Raw genomic sequence first — 18,873 nt, 5'->3', positions numbered from 1 at the left:
AAGTTCGACATTTTTGTTTTTTTTTTTCCTCAAAAACAACTTCAATTAATTTGACAATTATCCCTGCTAATCCCGGAGTGGGCCGATTTTTTTTATATTTTTTTTATTTATTTAAAAAATCTGTCAAATTTTCAAAAATGAAAAAAATTAAATAAAAAAGCCTTTTTTTGAAAAATTCATAACTGTTTTTGAAGTTGGACAAAAAATTTTGAAAAAAATTCTTAAAAATGTTTTTCAAAGGGTAGAAAAGGATGGATAAGTTTCAGCAAAATCTAAAGGGGTAGGGTTCAAAAGCGGTCGATTTGGTATGGAATACCCCATATGTACATAAAGGGTGGTCCATTTTGAGGTTCCCTACTCTTCTTTAAAGAAAAAAAACAGAAACTTCAAATTTAATTGGGAATGTTTATTATCATTTGAAAGAACATTCTTTGGCATTTATTTTTTGGACGCGGCTACGCCTCCGTTGGTCCATCCATTGAGTCCAGTTTTCGAGGACTCGTTCGAACATTTTGTTTGGTAACTGGAGAATGACAAACGTGATGTTTGCCTCCACGGCCTGAATCGAAGCGGGATTGTCCGCATAGACTTTAGGCTTTACATATTCCTACAGTAAAAATGTCTAATGGTGTGTTATAACATGATTTTAGCGGCCAATCGACCGGCCTAAAACGTGAAATTATCTGCTCATCGAAGTGTTCTCTCTTCGCTCCAAATGCAGCAAGTTTGCTTGTTTACATACTTCTTGAGTCAGAAATGGGAATCATCGCTGAATAAAATTTGATTCGAAAACATCGAATCTTCTTGGAACTTTTCAAGAGCCCATAAAGCGAAGCAATGTCGCTTGGGAAGGACGAGCGGCTTCAGTTTTTGCACAAGCAGTATTTTGTACGCTTTCAATTTAAGATCTCGGGGTAAAATGCGAAGAATCATTCCATAAGTTAGTCCGAGTTTCTGCGAACGGCGTCGAATCGACTCTTCGCGGTCTTCGTGTACACTCTCAGCTACGGTTGCTATATTTTTTTCACTGCTTGCTGGACGTCGTCTATTTGGTCAAATATTTTCAAATAATAAATGCTGGGCTTCAAAATTGGTGATGGTGTTGCGAATAGTACGCTCAGTAGGGCGATTATGTTTAGCATAAGTTGAGCGAAGCGCACGAAACACATTTTTTACAAAATCTGAATTTTCGTTATAAAGTTCAACGATTGGGAAACGTTCTGCAGGCGTAAGTCTTTTCAGAATGAAATGTTATTTAATGAACAAAAATAATAAGCAAGCTTGACACGCCTCACGCGTGATCTGTCAAAAAAGGCTATGAAAAAACTACCTCAACTGGGATTACCCGTTATACAGATATCTTTTGGTACTGAAAACAAGCGTTGTTGCTATCCCCACATTTACACAAAAAAACAGAAGTCAAACACAGTAAGCAGATCAATAATGTTCAGTATACAAGTTGTGTTCACTACAAAGTTTGCATGACGGATAAAAAATGTATAAATCGACCGCTTAATATTAGTTTCGTAATTGTGATTAATTGCTGTCACAGCCATGCACCAGTCTAATTATGCAAACAAACTCGCTTTGACATTCTCACTATTGCCAATAGCCTTTTAAGGCCTTAGCTGCTGTTCATGCCATGAATGCCCTTAAATATTTTGGCGCCGTTCGATGTCATCTAAGTAAGTAATGAGGTTGTGACTTGACTCTGAGCAATGTCAATTCCTTACTTGTGACTTGCGAATATTTATGTTAATTTGTTTTTCGTTTTGTTTTAGGCGTTTTGTACGTTGTATTTTTTAATTCACATGTATTTGATGGGTCTTTGTTGATTCGTGTGAGTGCTATATGTGTTCGGGGTGTGTTTTGACTAGCGAGAAAAGGATTAGTTGCGCAACAATTTCGTGCAATATTATTAAAATGTTTCTAAAATTGATAAAATTAGTATATTTAGGCAACGTGTATTTGTTATATAACAATTAAAAATTTTTGGAAATTTAATTTTAATTCAAAAATTTGTATCCATAAAATTGCAAAAACTCAATTAAAAATTGGAAATTTAGTTTTTGATCCAAAATTGGAGTTAGGAATTGATAAAAAAAAATGTTAATTAAAAATTGCAGCAAAAATTTTTTTTTTTAATAATAAATTAGATTTTTTAGAGGTAAAAAAGGTTAAAATTACATAGACAGACAGAAAGTTTGTGACAAAAAAAAAATACCCAGAAATTGTAAATAAAATGCAAAATATTTAATTATTCAATATTTATTTTCTCTCCATCAAAATAATATCCACCAAATTCAATACATTTATGTCAACGATATTTGTAGTCCTCGAAACACTTTTCATAGGAATTTTTTGGCATGGCCTTCATCTTCTTCAGCGAATTTTGTTTTATCTCTTCGATCTACTAGAAACGTGTTCCACGGAGCAGTAATTTCAATTTTGGGAAATAAGAAAAGATCCCACAGAGCCAAATCTGGTGGTTGATCGATGATATTCATTGCGTTTTTAGCTTTAAATTCGGTTACAATCGAACTCTTTTTGAAAAAAATTCAGCTTTATTGGGACAAGTCGAGCGAGAACACGTTTCATGCCCAACATATTCACCAAAATCATTCGAATGAACTCGCGTGAGATATCGAGCTCTCTTGCCATCTCTCTAACACTTGCCTGATGATTTTCAAGCACCAAATCCTTTGCTTTTTAATATTTTCATCAGTTGAAGAGGTCGAAACTCGTCCAGATCGAGGCATGTCTTCTGTCATTAATCTCTCGATCGTCTTTGAAGACTTTAAAGTTATACGATTTTTCTATTTGACAAATGTGCTGATCAAATTGGTTGCTCTGATGGTCAAACATTTTCATATTTAAAAATACTAATTAATTAACTAATCTAAGCCGTATAAGAATAGACCTGACCTACATATAAAAACTAAGTAGGCTTTTGATTAATCATCATGTTCTATAATGCTCAGTGTCTCTCCATAAACTCACCATAGAATGCTATCATACTCAATGTCACTAATTGTGGGAAGCTTTATCTTGGCTGCAACAATAAATAACCCGCTAACAAAACGCTTCGACAGCATTAATTATTTATATTTTATAAGAATGTGTACATATGTATATGTATATGTGTATATATATATGTGTATGTATATATAAATGCGCAAACGCTAACGGAGCATATGTCTTAACTGCCAGTAAAACATACATAACGGTTAACATTTTATTATATATGTATGCCTTCCTTCCGTTTTTGTTGCAATTGTTGTTGTTGTTTATATTCTTAATGTGTCTTTTTATTTCTTTGCCATTGTGCGCTTTTCTAACGCAGACCATCTTTGTACATACATACATTTATAGATATCTCGTTGTATGTGTGCGTCCGAACGTGACCGCACAAACTAAATTAACTTGTTCTTTAGAGCCACCAGCAACAATAAACACAGCTACTAGCTGCATATTATAATAAATATTGTGTCTTAACACTGAAGAGAACGAAGTTGTGATATGCATTAGTTTTTGCGGAAGAAGACTTTGTGTTTAAAAATATATTGATAAATAGGAATTTTATTTGCAGTTTTCAAAAAATTATCTTTTATTTAAAAAAAATATTTTAAAAAATTAAAAAAAATTATATTATGAAAAAATCATAAAAAACATTAAAATGTAGCATTTTCTAAATAAAATTTAATATAATAAAATTAAATTTTTAAAACCTTTATTTGCATTTTCAAAAAATCATCTTTTTATTAAAAAAAAGTACTTTAAAACATTTAAACTTTAAAAGTTCTTAAAAAAATTAAAATTTCACATTTAAAAAAATTTTAACAAAAAAAAATTGATTCAATCAAATTTCAAATTTATAAAAAAAATTTATTAAAAAATATTTTATTTTAAAAACTAAAAAAATAGAGTTTTCAATTTTAAAATTTATAAAAAATCACATTTTTTAAATTTATAATTAAAAAAAAATTAAAATTTTAAATTAAAAAAAACAATTTTAATTTTTTTTTAATTTTAACAGCTGACAAGCAAATATTGTATATACTAATTGTACTTACATACATTTGACATATGTATGTATGTATGTATGTACATATGTATGTATGGAAATTTAGGAAAAAAAATTAAGAATTCACAAAATAAAAAATTTGATTTCAAATTTATAACAAAATATTATTTAAAAATAAATTATTCTAAAAGCATTAAATTTTAAAAACTCATAAAAAATTCAAATTTCAAATTTGTTTTTTACCTGATTTTAATTTTTTTTTTTAATTTTAACATTTGACAAGAATTATGTATATACTTACATATATTTGACATATGCCTGTATGGAAATTTAAGAAATAATTAAGAATTTACAAATTAAAAAAATTAATAAAAAATTAAAAAAAAATAAAATTTGAAATTTTTAAAATTCATAAAAAATTAAAATTTCACAGCATTTGAAAATAATTAAAATAAAAAAAATTAAAAATTCAGAAAATAAAAATATAAATTTAAAATTAAAAAAAAATGAAAAAAAAATGAAAACTTGAAAACACACGCATTATAATATGCTCATGCATTTTTATATATATAAATGTCAAAAACGAGTTTTATTTTATTTTTTCATATTTTGCTTTACTACTTCTGTACGCTTGATTGCGCTTCCGGTTCGTGGTAGTCAGTTCGTCGCGTCGCTTCATCAAAACCCTGTCAATTATATGCGTTTCTCTGTTTTTCCAACGCCATTATTTGAATATTGCATCTCTTGTTGTAGTTTCGATTTCTGTAATATTTATAGTTTGTCAATCAATGCACTTGACAACCATTGTTTAGACTCAACGAACCTTTTCACAGGCGAGGTGAGGCATTATATGTTATTTGTTTGCTTATAGCTAATGAAGGGCGTTGACTAAGAGGGCTTACAAAATTTATTTATTTAAAAACGCTGGTATATATTGTACATCTTCAAAAAATTAACTTTTCATTTAAAACAAAAATATTTTAATTCAGAAATAGAAAAAATGAAATTCATGAAAAAATTAAAAAAAAAGTTTAAAAATTTTAAACCTATACAAATATATGTATATTGTTTCTTCTAACCTATTAGAGCAGACCATTGTAACATAAGAGTTTGTGTTTTTTCAACTATCCAAACTGTAAGAAGCTATCATCATCTGATCATCTTCTTCTTCTTCTGAGAGTTTTTGGTCATTTATTTGGTGAGTTGCTGCTGAGGAATTCTCTCTTCCTTCTTCTTTTCCAAGTCTCTATCAAAGACTAGACTCTACTGTGTCAGTAGATTACCAACTGTTTCTTCTAAGCTTAAATAATAAATAAATCTACTAAAAATGTATCAACTTCACTATCCTTCATTCAATAAGATATTATTAGTCTATTTTTCAAGTCTTTTGACGCTCGTTTCAAATCTCCATTACGTGCTCTTATACGCTTGTCATAAGCTAAATAAAACTACACTTTTATTGCCAGATAAAACTTAGATCCAATCAAAGTCCCACCAACGTGCCCCACATATAACTATTAGTACGTATACCCACACACATACATAAATAAAATCTCGAACTCGTTCAATAATCATAAATTGCTGCGGAAAAAATCAGCGTTATTTAAGCGCAAATCTCTTGCGGTTATGCGCTTATCACTGACTTCTGCAGTAGCTTAAAGTAAAATCTATTTTTTCCGCCAATGTAGCGCACAGTATTTATTATGTGCCACATTCCACAGCAAGCAGCTAACATTTGGTGCATTGTCACTGCGCGATTTTGCGGTGCACCATAATCATAATCACCATTATCATTACCATCATCATTGTGATCATCACGATCAACGTCGCAATCGCTCTTAATTGAACTAACCAGTTCACTGACTACAAACAACTTGCCACTCAGGCTGACACTCCTCTTCCATCAGCCATCGAACACCGCCAACGTGATTGCAATGGCATGCCATTGGACGAGGGGTGATGAAAAAATTCATATTGAGAGTGTTATTTAGCGAAAAATGTGGAGCATTTTTGGTTTCTCTAATGATAGGCTTAATTTGTGGGTTGTAGTTTGGTTACAACTCTTTTTTTGCAAACATTCCAGAATGTGGGTTGTAGTTTAACTACTCTTTCTTTGCTGTCATTCCAAAATCTTTAGATCTTTTTGGTGTCATTAGATTCTTTTATTGTTTGTAGGTGTTTCAGATAGTCTCTTAATAGACTCAATTAACATATACCCCGCATTCGTATAAGAAAATATTGTTAATTGTCTAAATAACAGAGCTCTCTGAAACACCCGTTGCTGTTATGTTCGATTGAGACTAATTAAATGTATTACAGTTATTTTCGGTTTTGAGCAATTTTTGTTCTTTTCAATTTGGAAAACGTGTTTAAATACTGATGATTAATCTGTTAACTTACATTAATTTCTTCGAATAAAATAATCAAAAACTTACTAAAATTTTTCGAACTCCCCACCACTGAAGATTCAGTTATCATTTTGTTGTTGCTTGAATTTTTTATTCATAATCTCAACTGTTATGCGCTTCTTCGCTTATTACACATTGCACTCGTTTCCTATTGCTGCTACTCGTCACGGTTCAATGCTATTTATTTCAAAAGGTTGCTTGTCGGTATTGCTGTTGTTCGAAAGGGAAATGAAAATGCAAATCTGTAGAGATATTCAGGCGAGGAATGCGAAGTTATGTTGTAATAATTTGCAAAAAATTGTTGGAGTTAAAATGGTGTTACTTATGATAAAATTGTAACTGTGAGGAACCTTTTTATGGTGTTGGCGTTTTTTCATCAGCGGATAGCGGAAGATTTAATCGAAATCATTAAAAATTATATGGGAAATAAAAATATATTTTTTATAGATTTTATATGGACCCTTTAAATGTATAATATCTAATCACACACATGAATTAATGTAAACATACAGATAATATTTCGAAAACTGCGGGCTTAATAGGCTTCTTTGGTTACTTAAAAGACACTTACGCATATTCTATCGCCTTTAAGTATTAAGAAAGTATCCAAAAGTGTCTAAAATGAAAAATCCAACCATTTAGCTAAATTCTGATTAATAATAATAGTTACACTATCCTTTTTGAAATAAAATTATTTTTTCGAAGATCCTATTATGAACCCTTAGTAATTATCATCAAAGTTTTCACAAACTCTTGAAAAGCGCTGCTTTCGTCCAATACTCACTTGTACACTGCTTTCAAACTCTCTTTAACTATTTAAAATATATGTAAGGGCCGTTTTCTCAATGCCTGGATAGCACCAGCGGTCAGTTACGTTCTCGTTAAAAAAGGTTTTTTTTACCGAAAGAAAGAGTCTCGGTTAAGTTAACCAGGACTTAATTGGTAGATGGCTGCTAAGTAGACATTGAAAAAAATAGTCTCAACCTTCTGTCAGTCAAGTTCTGGTTAAAAAAAGATTCTCTACCGCGAGGAGGAGTCTTGGTTAAGTTAACCAGAACTTAATTGATAGATGTCTGCTAACCAGACATTGAAAAAAATAGTCTCAACCTTATGTCAGTCAAGTTCTGGTTAAAAAAAGAGTCTCTACCGAGAGAAGGAGTCTTGGTTAAGTTAACCAGAACTTAATTGATAGATGGCTGCTAACCAGACATTGAGAAAATGGTCTCAACAATCTGTCGGTCAAGTTCTGGTTAAAAAAAGATTCTCTACCGCGTGGAGGAGTCTTGGTTAAGTTAATCGGAACTTCATTTATAGATGGCTACTAACCGGACATTGAGAAAACGGCCCTAAGGGATTTCGTTAACCCACAAGTTAACGTTCGAAAAAATACATATTTTAAATTAGCTTGACGACATACTCGTATAAAACTAAATAGGTGTATAAATGTATTTATTAATTAAATAATTACAAATATACGACCAACCTTTTGTCTAGTTAACTTCTACACTACTACAGTGTCCTGCATGCCGTATTCCTCAAAGTGCGGAAACCATAAAGTAGTCAATACGTCAAGCGTTCAATTGCCAGCAAAAAAGGGACTCGCTTCAAATTTATGCTAATTGATACCGAACCCTTTGGCTAATAAACTGTAGCTCGCTCCCTTTTCAAGACTTACAATTACTACATTTCATTGAGTGTGAATTGGCAGCGCGAAAAACAGACGCTGAAGGGTTTGTGACGTTGAAAAAACTGCCACTGAAAAAAGTGTGTTGTAAAAAAGTGCATACATAAGTATATACATGCATATATTGGTATGTACTATAGCTAAAGTTATGGCATTGCAATCCTAGTTAATTTCACTGTTTGTGGAACAACAGGTTTCTTAAGCGCCCCAACAATTTCTGGTTTCCTGTGAAAAGTGGGAAACACTGTGTTGACTAAATACATGTCATAGACTAGTTAGTATCATAAATATAGAGCAACACATATACAATTCAGATATGTATATATCGGTATATGCGTATGTATGTACATATCTGTTTATATATATACGATACTATACGTACTATATATTTTCATGAGTGTTTACCCACTTTTGTATGCGGCTTGTAATATATCATTTTTATCAAATTTCTTTTTCTCCATTGTTCTCATTTCCACGGCGTCATTTGTGGAATCGGGTCGCGCCAATTACGAAAGTTGGGTTAGCGAGTGTATTTGTATACATTTACCTATACACATATAGTTTGCATAGTATACTAGAAATATAAAGACACTTGTATACTTGTTTACCTTTATATATAATATCAAATGTTGTTACAAAAGGAAAATTTTTCATTGAAGCATTTATGTATATTTGTAGGCGTTTTAGCATATCTTATATCAGCTATTTTACTCTATTATATAAGGATTTTCCATCTTTTCTGTAAAAACGCTGAAAATGCTTCCGGAATTATGTTTGGCCACTTAGTATTAATATGTAAAACTATATAGCTGACTATATATACTTTTCCCTAAGTAAATACGTTACATACATATGTACATTCGTATATATTTACATCCATTTCTATTTTTTTTTTGTTGTGTTTTTAACACTTTTTTCACGCTTTTAATCTCGTTAGCGTTGGTTATTGAACTGTTGCCGTTACAATTTCCCGCATTTTCACACTTACACTTTCCGTTCGCCATAATTGCCGGAACTTATTTATAAGCGATTAGCAAATAAGGGTCTATATCAAAAAAAGTTGCATTACGAGTCCATATCAAAAAAGTCCATATCATTAAACGTTAATAGTTTGTACAAAGTCATTCTAAACCAGGATTTTTTGTACAGTAAAAATCGCGATTCCGGTAATTTTCCTCTTTTCCTTTAGATCAGCGTCAATTTGCTGGGTTTATCGAAACAAACATGGCTTAGAGTGGAGTGTAGACACATGAGTATAAACCGTTTCGTTAAGAACTTTGGTTGTCATCAATAGTTTAGCATGACAAATTTACCAATCAGCAAAAAAAAGCCAGCGCTTCATTACTACCAGAGTTACTACAATCGAATTTTATTAAAGCTTCAAAAGCTTTTCTGTCAACTTACAGGTGAAAGCTCTGAATTTTTTTAAAGCTTCAAACTGTTCTGTTAAACTTAAGAATGGAAGCTTTAAATTTTTATTAAAGCTTCAAACGTTTTTTTTTGTTGAACTTAAGGGTGAAAGCTTTTAATTTTTATTAAAGCTTCAAAAGCTTTTCCTTTAAACTTAAGAATGGAAGCGTTGGATTTTGGATTTTATTAAAGCTTCAAAAATTTTTGTTGAACTTGAGGGTGAAAGCTCTGAATTTTTATTAAAGCTTCAAACGTTTTTTTGTTAAACTTAAGGGTGAAAGCTCTGAATTTTTATTAAAGCTTCAAAAGCTTTTCCCTTGAACTTTAGGGTGAAAGCTCTGAGTTTTACTTATTAGAATTCATGGCAGTTGAAGTTCACTTATTGTTTTATCGACAAATGCTTTTACAATCAATAAAGCTCAATAATGTTACTTTTTTTCAAGATTAGTGTTAAAGGTATATAAGAGCTTCGAAAGATTTTCAGTTAAACGTACGAATAAAAGCTCCAAATTTTATTAAAAATTACTACATTTGAAGTTTTGTACCTATTTTAATAATAAAAGCTCTGGAAGTTCAGTCATATTAAACTTTTTAAGATTCTTGTTATAAGTTTGAAAATTTATTAAACTTATTTTTTTAAATTTATTTAATAAATTGGGTTAGTGAAAGCTCAACATTGGGATATGACTACTCCATATCATAAATATATACTTTAATCTTTTGTTTTGTGTGAACCCTGACCTAGGAAATTTAACAAATAGTGTTTGGAGTGATTTCTCATAAATGACTATACGACTTTCTCGCGCTCCCTTTGGAAAGCTTTTAATGCTTTCCAGTCAACCAACCAACCAATCTTTATATCAATTAGCAATCATTTACTTGCTACTAAAAGTAATCGTAATTTATTAAGTTAGAGTATGAAAGTATCGAATTTCCGCCCCCTAAGTGATTCATAAAAGCATTTGCAAATGCTTTTTGAAAAATAAGCTCCCCACAGCAGAATAAATCATAGGTGGTTGGCATTGCGCCTGTTTCAAATTACATGCTCAAAAGCTTTCATGTGTTAACACATTCAATATATTATAACTACATTAAGACCAAAAGACAGGTAACAAGCTTCTTAACAAAAGCCAGCCCTCTAACTGCTTATTTTGCTGGGCTGAAGCCCTTCAAATGCCCTTTCAATTCTTATTATGCGCTGTATAATATGACCAACCGTCTTAAAATATATCTGAGACATTCTAAATTGCACAAAGTTGGGTATATTTGCATGCATTAGCATGTACTGTACACCGTCTTCAATGGCTGACACTAAGTAGTCTAACAACCTGTCACCTTTTACCTTTGCATTGACATGCCTGAGTGAATGACAAGCAATAAAGGAAGGGTGGAGAATAACATTTAAGGTGTTCTTTATATGAAAAATATGAAATATACTCGAAATACTGCACTAATAACATAGCAGCAACTGAAATTGATTAAAAGGTTTCTGCTTTCTAATAAAATTAACAAAAAGGTTTTTCCGGCTTTCATTTTCTAATATTATTATTAAAGTTTTGCAAGCTTACATTTTCTAATAAATTTAATGGTGTAAGCTTTAAATTTTATTAGAACTAAAGATAATTAAATTTTTCGAATTTGCTGATTAGTGAAAGCTCTGAAATTTAATAAAGCTCCAAAAGTTTTGATTTTTTATTTCACTTAAAAGTGAAAGCTCAATTTGTTTACAACTTTTTACGAAGTTAAACAATAAAAACTCCATAATGTATTGAAAATTTGTTCTCTTAAAATAATTTTTAAAAGTTAGAAAAGTTAGCGACAGCTCTGAAACTTATTAAAGCTCTAAAAATTTTGATTTTCTGTTAAACTTAAATATCTCTCGATTTTGTATGAAACTTAGCAATAAAAGTTCAAAAAGTCTTCATTCTTCATTTAACTTAAAGGTGAAAGCTTAATTTGTTTACAACTTTTTACGAAGTTTAATAACAAAAGCTCCATAGTGTATGAAACGCTTGTTCTTTTAAAATAATTTTTATTAGTTGGAATGGCGAAAGCTCTGAAATTCATCAAAGCTTCAAGAACTTTGATATTCTGTTAAACTTAAAGCTTAAAGCTCCTCTTCTTTTCAATTTCGTCAGCAATAAAAGCACAAAAAGGTGCTAAATTTAAAGGCGGTTGTGCTCTTAATATCATTTCAATGTGTTCAAGTGGTGAAAGCTCCAAAGCCTTATCGATTATTTTAGCACATGGATTGAAAGCTTATTTTTTTACAACCCATTTTATTTATAGTAAAATAATATTTATTTTAGGGTACACATTACCGTCTGCAATCCATTGAAATGCTGTGAAATAAAATTTTCATAATGTTCTTTTCCTATTTTCTAATGGAATATCGGTAATATACTATATGTATATATGTACATACACCGAAAACATTAAAAAAATGTTCTCGCATTTGATATCGCATGCTTTAATTTTTTTTTTGTGTATATAGGTTTGCAATTATTGTTAGCCTCTAGCCGAACTTAATGCTAGACTATTAAGAAAATATTAAGGAAATTGCATAAAGTGTACGAGTTCCTGTAAAAATATTATTCATATAAATTTATTCTAGTTTTTATTCATATAATTGTATTACACTGTTACGGTCCATCGTATGTTAAGTGAACTTTTTTACAAAAATATTAGATAAGCGTCATTAAACTTTGATAGTATCAAGCGGAAATGTTTATTTCAAATTAGCTGTTACTCAATGCTCGTGACAACAACAAAGACTTGCGACTAAAACTAATTGCGACTAATTGTTAATTAAATTGTTTAAGTACCTGAGAGTTTATAAGTACCGATTATAAAACTTTCTTAAATAAATATGTGTTTTTAATCGCGAAATTTAACTAATATTTGTGCTCCTTATTTATTGAAGTAATTATTTTTACTGATATACTAGCCATCATTGACTAATTTCAGAGTTATAACTATTTTTATGAATATTGTTTTGTTTACTTCCTTATAATTATGCAATTACCTTTGCTTTCTATCTTAATTTGATTATAATTTTTTTCTCTTGTCAACTTTGTTTATTTGTATCATTTATTTTTATTTTATTTATCATTTTTTGATGTAACATATTTACTAATTCTGCTCTTCTCTCTTTCCTTTTAGGTAAGCATCAAATTGAAATTAAATAAAGTCAATAATTACTTCTTGCGATAAAGTAATATATAAATATTCATAAGTGAGTAGAAAATATGTACTTACATATATATTTTGCCATTGCATACAATTCTCAATTGAATTCAGTCATGTTTTGCAAGCTTTTCTACCGGTCTGATAGTTAGAGAACAAAGCAAGCTACTCGTACTCGGTAGCTTGTTCCATCGAGTTTTGATTTCTTTACCATGCTTCTGTCAAGATCGTTATATAGACAATGCATGGATTTCCTAATGTTGATCACATTTTCGGATGTTAGCCACACACCATTTTTGGCATTGTCGTCCACTATTTCATTGCTCTCGTTGCCTTTTTGGCCTGGCACCCACTGGAAGTAAAGTTGCTTACTTCTAGTAACACTTTCCACAGGAAGCAGGGTAGCATTTTCCAAGATACGTCTGGCCTATATGTGATACGAGGTTACTGCCTTGATTGCTGCTTGGCTGTCTACATAGATGTTGATTCTGAATTTGCCTGCTGGTGCATTAGAGGATAGCTCCGCTACTTTCGCAATAGCAAAGACCTCAGCTTTAAATATACTGCAGTGGTTCGTCAACCTAAAAGGCTGCTTATCCCTAACTCTGGACAGTATATTGCCGCACCAACTTCCTTTTATTGTAAATGTTTAGAGCCTTTCGCGTAGCTAAATACCTTTACGCTAGCCATCCTTTTCTATGTTTACTTTGAACCTTCTTTCCCAGTTGAAAAGTTGGGTCATGTAGTCGGTGTTTGCCCAACCGCCATTACCCACTGAGCTATGCCCTAAGGTTCTATCTGTAAATTCTCCTGCAGGCAGTAGTTGTCCCGCCGATTTTGCTGCGCAGTTTTCAGCGAAGAGGTCTATATGTGACAGGTTTAAGAACCAGTTCAAGAGCCGCCGTTGGAGTTATTCTTAAAGCTGTCATTATGCACAGCACAGCGAGCCTCTGAACCCTTTCCATTGGCTTCCGGTTGGTGGATTTCCATACGCCTATTTTGTACTTAGTTGAAGCATGAAATTATCGAGCAAAATTATTATTTTTCAACTGAAAATACTGAAAATATGGAGGAATATACAAATACTTTACTTTAGGACTAAATTTCAACTTCTAAAAGGGGAGTCAAGTTTTGTAATCTGAATAGTTTGCAGAACTGATGTAGTCTAACTACATATTCCGCAACTATTTGAACTATGTAGATAAATTTACCAACTTTGTCAATATCTTATTATCAATAATTATCAGTTCGGAAAAGTTGCTTTGAGACAGAAAATTTTCGAGCCAGAAAATTAAGAAATTGCGCTGTCTTTTTCAAATATTTGATATAAGATATTCATCCAAATAATAATAAATGATGTTTTTGATATATGTATACATAGTTTAATGCACATATGTACTAGCTTGTTTTCCTTGAGTCATTACCAGTTCTGATTTTTTCGCTCATTGCTATCAATATTTGTGCAGCTTCACTGGGCAAATGAAGTTGAAAACAATAAATTCGATGTAAATGTGATACATTAGAGGCTAGCTTACATAGTGAACTACATGGTTTTACCGTTAACACATATGTATGTATGTATATTTAACTCTTATGCATGTAAATGCTAATAAGTTTGTTTTATACTCAGCAGATAGTTGGCTAATGCATCAATTAATTCATGCAGCACAATAAATTGTGGACCAACTTTCCACATAGGAATTCGTAACAAAAGATAACAGCAAAAAAAAAAAATAAACTCAAAAATTATAATGCAAGAATAATAAACAAATAAAAGCCTGAAGGCAAAACTTCAAAAGACAATCGCTCAGATCAGAAATTTTGGCGTGTTAATTTAATGGCCATCAAATTGCTTATAAAAAATCCAATATCAAGACTAATATGATTATATATTTATATATATATGGTATAAATATATATATATAAAGATAAATAGGTATGTGGCAGCTCAGAAAGCCGCAGAAATGAAAGCAATCGCATAGAAGAAAAGATTATGATAACAAAACCAAAATGGTGACCGAAATCCTAATGAAGTGCATATTTCATTCAAAGCCACCAACAATGCAGCTGATATATGCAAATTAGTAAAAAAGCTTCAAAACATGCTCAGACACACTTGCACTGACATACATGTACAAGTATAACTAGCGGTAGGCTCAGCGTGTGAGCGAAATTGGGCACAATTTCTGGGCAGCGCGCATGCCCAGCAGCAAGCTTCGTTGAAACCTAATAATTATATTCATCTATGATTATAGACTCACATATATATGTATGTGATTAATTTTGGTATATTATAATTTAGTATGCACCGCATTTCTTATTTAATCAAGCGGTTTATTCATGCACGGCGAAAACGATTCCGTGGTTTTGTGCATCTCTACAAACCGCTTGGACCTGTTTTAAGTTGTTTTGAGTTGTTTTGAGTGTTTATTGTGCCTTCCATTTGATTAATTAACACTACTAATTGCATTGAAAAAACATAATTGAATTCTAAATGGCTGCGATGTGTGAGCAATTCGATATGCTTTCAAAGAAATGACTACTTTCTTTACAGATTTGATTTGTCTTCTACGCTTTTCACAATAAAAGGAAAGAAATATTAATTGTTTCATTGTTGTAATTTTTTATTTGTGCTGTAGGTTCTAGAATTAGAGAGAGACAAATTATTTACCGTAAATCAAATAAAAAAAAAAACAAAAAATTGTTTTCTTGCCTCTTACTTAGTTATCATAATGAGAAACCTAGAAAATCTTCTGGCACCCTGTAAACTCAAATCAATTTTCTCATAATTTCTTCATTTGTTCTATAATTAGCATGAACAGTGTGTAGTTGTTAGTTCAAAGCCTTTATTTAAAAATACAATTCGGTTACAAAAATTCTTAAAATGCCTTAACAAGTCACCCTATAAACTAAAACTAAGAACAATTTTTTTATTTTGGTAACTCTCTTTTTATAAAACATTTATTTTTAAAATAGCTATCCCATGAAAGTAATTTTCGAATGACTGCACTATAACTGAAAACTTAGAATTATTTTTATTATATGGCAACTCTGTTACTTAGTTGCTAATGTTGGCCTTAGCCAACGCCGATTAGCAAATCGGCTTTAAAAACTATTAACACACTTTATTGAGTCCCCCTATGTACTACAACTAAAGTCTAAAATAAATATTATATGGCAACTCTGTTCGAAATCACACGTGGGATAAAATGCGTATTCACGGATACGAACTCCGAATAACTGCACCAAAAATAAATACTAAAAAATATATATTATTATATGGCAACTCTGTTCGAAGTCACACATGGGTTTAAATATGTTTCCACGGAATAGAATTCCAAATAAGGTAAAATAAAAACTAAAAAAAAATATTTATTTTAAAATATGGCAACTCCGTCGAATGACTGCACTAAAAATAAAAACTAAAAAAATTAATTTTATTTTATGGCAACTCTGTTCGGAATTAGAACTGTACTTAAAATAGCTATCTCATGAAGTTTCCTAAATACTATTCTAGAACTAAGAACTGGAACAATTTTATTCTTTTATGTAGCAACTCTGTTCAAAATTACAGGTGTGTTTAAATGTGTCTTCACGGATAAGAATTCCGAATAACTTAAAATAAAAACTAAAAAAAATTTAATAATATGGCAACTCTGTTCGAAATCACGCGTGTGTTTAAATTTTTTTCATGGATACGAATTTCGAATAACTGCACTAAAAATAAAAACTAAAAAAATTAATTTTATTATATGGCAACTCTTTTCGGGACTAGAACTGTACTTAAAATAGCTATCTCATGAAGTTTCCTAAATACTATTCTAGAACTAAGAACTGGAATAAATTTATTCTTTTATGTAGCAACTCTGTTCAAAATTACAGGTGTGTTTAAATGTGTCTTCACGGATAAGAATTCCGAATAACTTAAAATAAAAACTAAAAAAAATTTAATAATATGGCAACTCTGTTCGAAATCACGCGTGTGTTTAAATTTTTTTTCATGGATACGAATTTCGAATAACTGCACTCAAAATAAAAACTAAAAAAATTTATTTTATTATATGGCAACTCTGTTCGGAATTAGACCTGTACTTAAAATAGCTATATCGTGAAATTTTATAATGACTGCACTAGAACTAAGAACTGGAATAAATTTATTCTTTTATGTGGCAACTCTGTTGAGAATTTCAACATAATTTAAAATTGCACAATTTTTTGTGTCAGTCTGCCACACTCGAAGGCAAATATTTATGCTTTGTATTATATGTATATAGATGCGTATCCGAAATTTTCGTCCAGAATTTCTTAAAATCTTTAGCGTAGTACTATTAAATGGTGTCATGCCTGTTGAGAGCGCACGCTTTCCGAAAAAACACTTTCAACATTAAAATTGTATAAGCCTGTTGGCAACTCTACAAATAAATATTTATGAAAATTTTAATTATTTTAAAACTTATGCTCTCTTTGAAGATAGTTGGTAACCATGCTCATCACTCATTTGTGCAACATTTATTTCCTTAGAATTTTTTGTGGAATTTTTGTTTTGCTTTTTATATTTTTTTGTACTTTTTGGAATGCAAATCTAAAACTAACTACATGTTCTTTTTAATATTGAGCTATTCAGTGTAAGTTATGTCAAATACAACGCTGTTCAATTGAGTACTATAACGGTTCATGTTCGCGTACAGTTGACATAGCATAATGGTTCAGGCTTGTGTCTTAGTAGCTGCTTCCGTAGTTTTCTCCACGCCATCGCCTTTGTCCTTCGCCAAATAGTTCAAACGGTAATTGCCTGACGGATCGTATATCTGCTCCAAACGTGCCCAATCCTCCGGGCGGTTGTCGATCAAAAAGTGCGTCACCTTCGCTGAGCCAAGCCTCTGCTTCTCCGAGCATTTGGCGCAATCGGTTGAAATAGCGTCGGGGAGTATCTCTGAAATTGGCGAAACCTTAAAATATACATACATATATATAACAGAATACAAAAATATTACTGTTAGCTGTACGAGCACAGTACATACCTTTCAACATTTTGGAATCGGGCGTGCAAGGACCTGTATTCTCCAAGCACTTAATGTAGTTGCGCAGCAGACGCTCTTGGTTCAAAACCTCATCCAGATCGATATTATCGAATTTCGTGTCGTAGGCTGCCTGATTGGCCACCAGCGGTGCTGCTGTTGTCGGTGGATGCGGTGCAGCACTTGTGGTTGCCACATGGTAAACGGCGCAAATCAACACCGAAGCGGCTATGAAGCGCAACATGCTTTTAAAGCCTTTGCTTTACTGTTATTAAATTACAGCTTTGAGTTGTCACTTCAATACTTATTTTAGTCGTACTGTGTGGTCCATCTGGCGGATTGCAGTTTTTATACCGAGCTTGCAGTTTTGGACCGTTGGATGAGCTAGTTGGGATGAGATTGCGTGTTGCGCTTGCAATTGTTCTAAATTGTAGATGATGAGGCAGACAAATTGCAACTCGATTAATTTGAGGTATTTAGGGAATTTACGGCAATTGTTTTAATGGCAATCTGGTTATTATTTTAAATTAACTGTTCGGAAGGAGGGAATAAATAGTTACATAATTGTTGAAAAAGGCCTTGCGTAATATTTTCATGTCAATTTGCAATTTTTAAATTTTTTTAGTTTATTTTATCATATAGGTTTCTTCTAAGCTGGAAAGTATTGAATAGATATTTTCAAAATATAAAGTTTATATCTTCCTTTTCTTTACTGGCATAGACCCCGCTTACGCAGTTATAGCCGAGTTTACAACATCGCGCCAGTCGTTTATTCTTTTCGCAATTTGGCGTCCATTCGAGGTCCTTCTGCACCTGGTCTTTCTAACGAAGTACAGGCCTTCTTCTACCTCTACTTCCCCCGGCGGGTACTGCGTCTAATACTCTCAGAACTGGATTGTTTTCATCCATTCGGACGAAATGACTTAGCCCAGGACTACCGCTGTCTCTTAATCCGCTAAATTATCTCAATGTCGTCGTATATCTTGTATAGTTCATCGTTTTGTGGTATTCGAAAACTCATAACGCTGACTCATAATATGTTGTCATCGTGCATGCCTCTACACCATATAGCATGATGAGCGACTTATAGAGTTTGGTCTTTGTTCGTCAGGAGAAGACTTTACTGCTCAATTGCCTACTTAG

The 18,873-nt window shown here is 31.8% G+C and overlaps 2 protein-coding genes across 3 annotated transcripts in view; one reads left to right on the top strand and one right to left on the bottom strand.

Annotated features, from left to right (window-relative positions):
* LOC120776201 (rhophilin-2) overlaps positions 1-18,873 on the top strand; it is a 126,366-nt gene that overhangs the window by 39,024 nt on the left and 68,469 nt on the right. The gene's annotated exons all lie outside the window — the stretch shown is intronic.
* On the bottom strand, positions 17,171-18,061 carry LOC120776202 (putative odorant-binding protein A10). 2 transcript variants are annotated; one of them, XM_040106836.1, is made up of 2 exons: positions 17,734-18,061; positions 17,171-17,661 (listed from the first exon to the last, which is right to left on the bottom strand). In XM_040106836.1, exons 1-2 carry the CDS (start codon positions 17,972-17,974, stop codon positions 17,432-17,434), a joined length of 471 nt encoding a protein of 156 aa, XP_039962770.1. In that variant the 5' UTR covers positions 17,975-18,061; the 3' UTR covers positions 17,171-17,431. The 2 variants fall into 2 exon arrangements, with proteins under 2 accessions (XP_039962770.1, XP_039962771.1); XM_040106837.1 differs by having other exon boundaries at positions 17,171-17,645; positions 17,734-18,060.

This window comes from Bactrocera tryoni, chromosome 4 (genome assembly GCF_016617805.1).
Source record: "Bactrocera tryoni isolate S06 chromosome 4, CSIRO_BtryS06_freeze2, whole genome shotgun sequence".
NCBI lineage: Eukaryota > Metazoa > Arthropoda > Insecta > Diptera > Tephritidae > Bactrocera > Bactrocera tryoni.
Note: the sequence above shows the minus strand (reverse complement) of the source record. Positions and strands in the feature narration are given on the sequence as shown.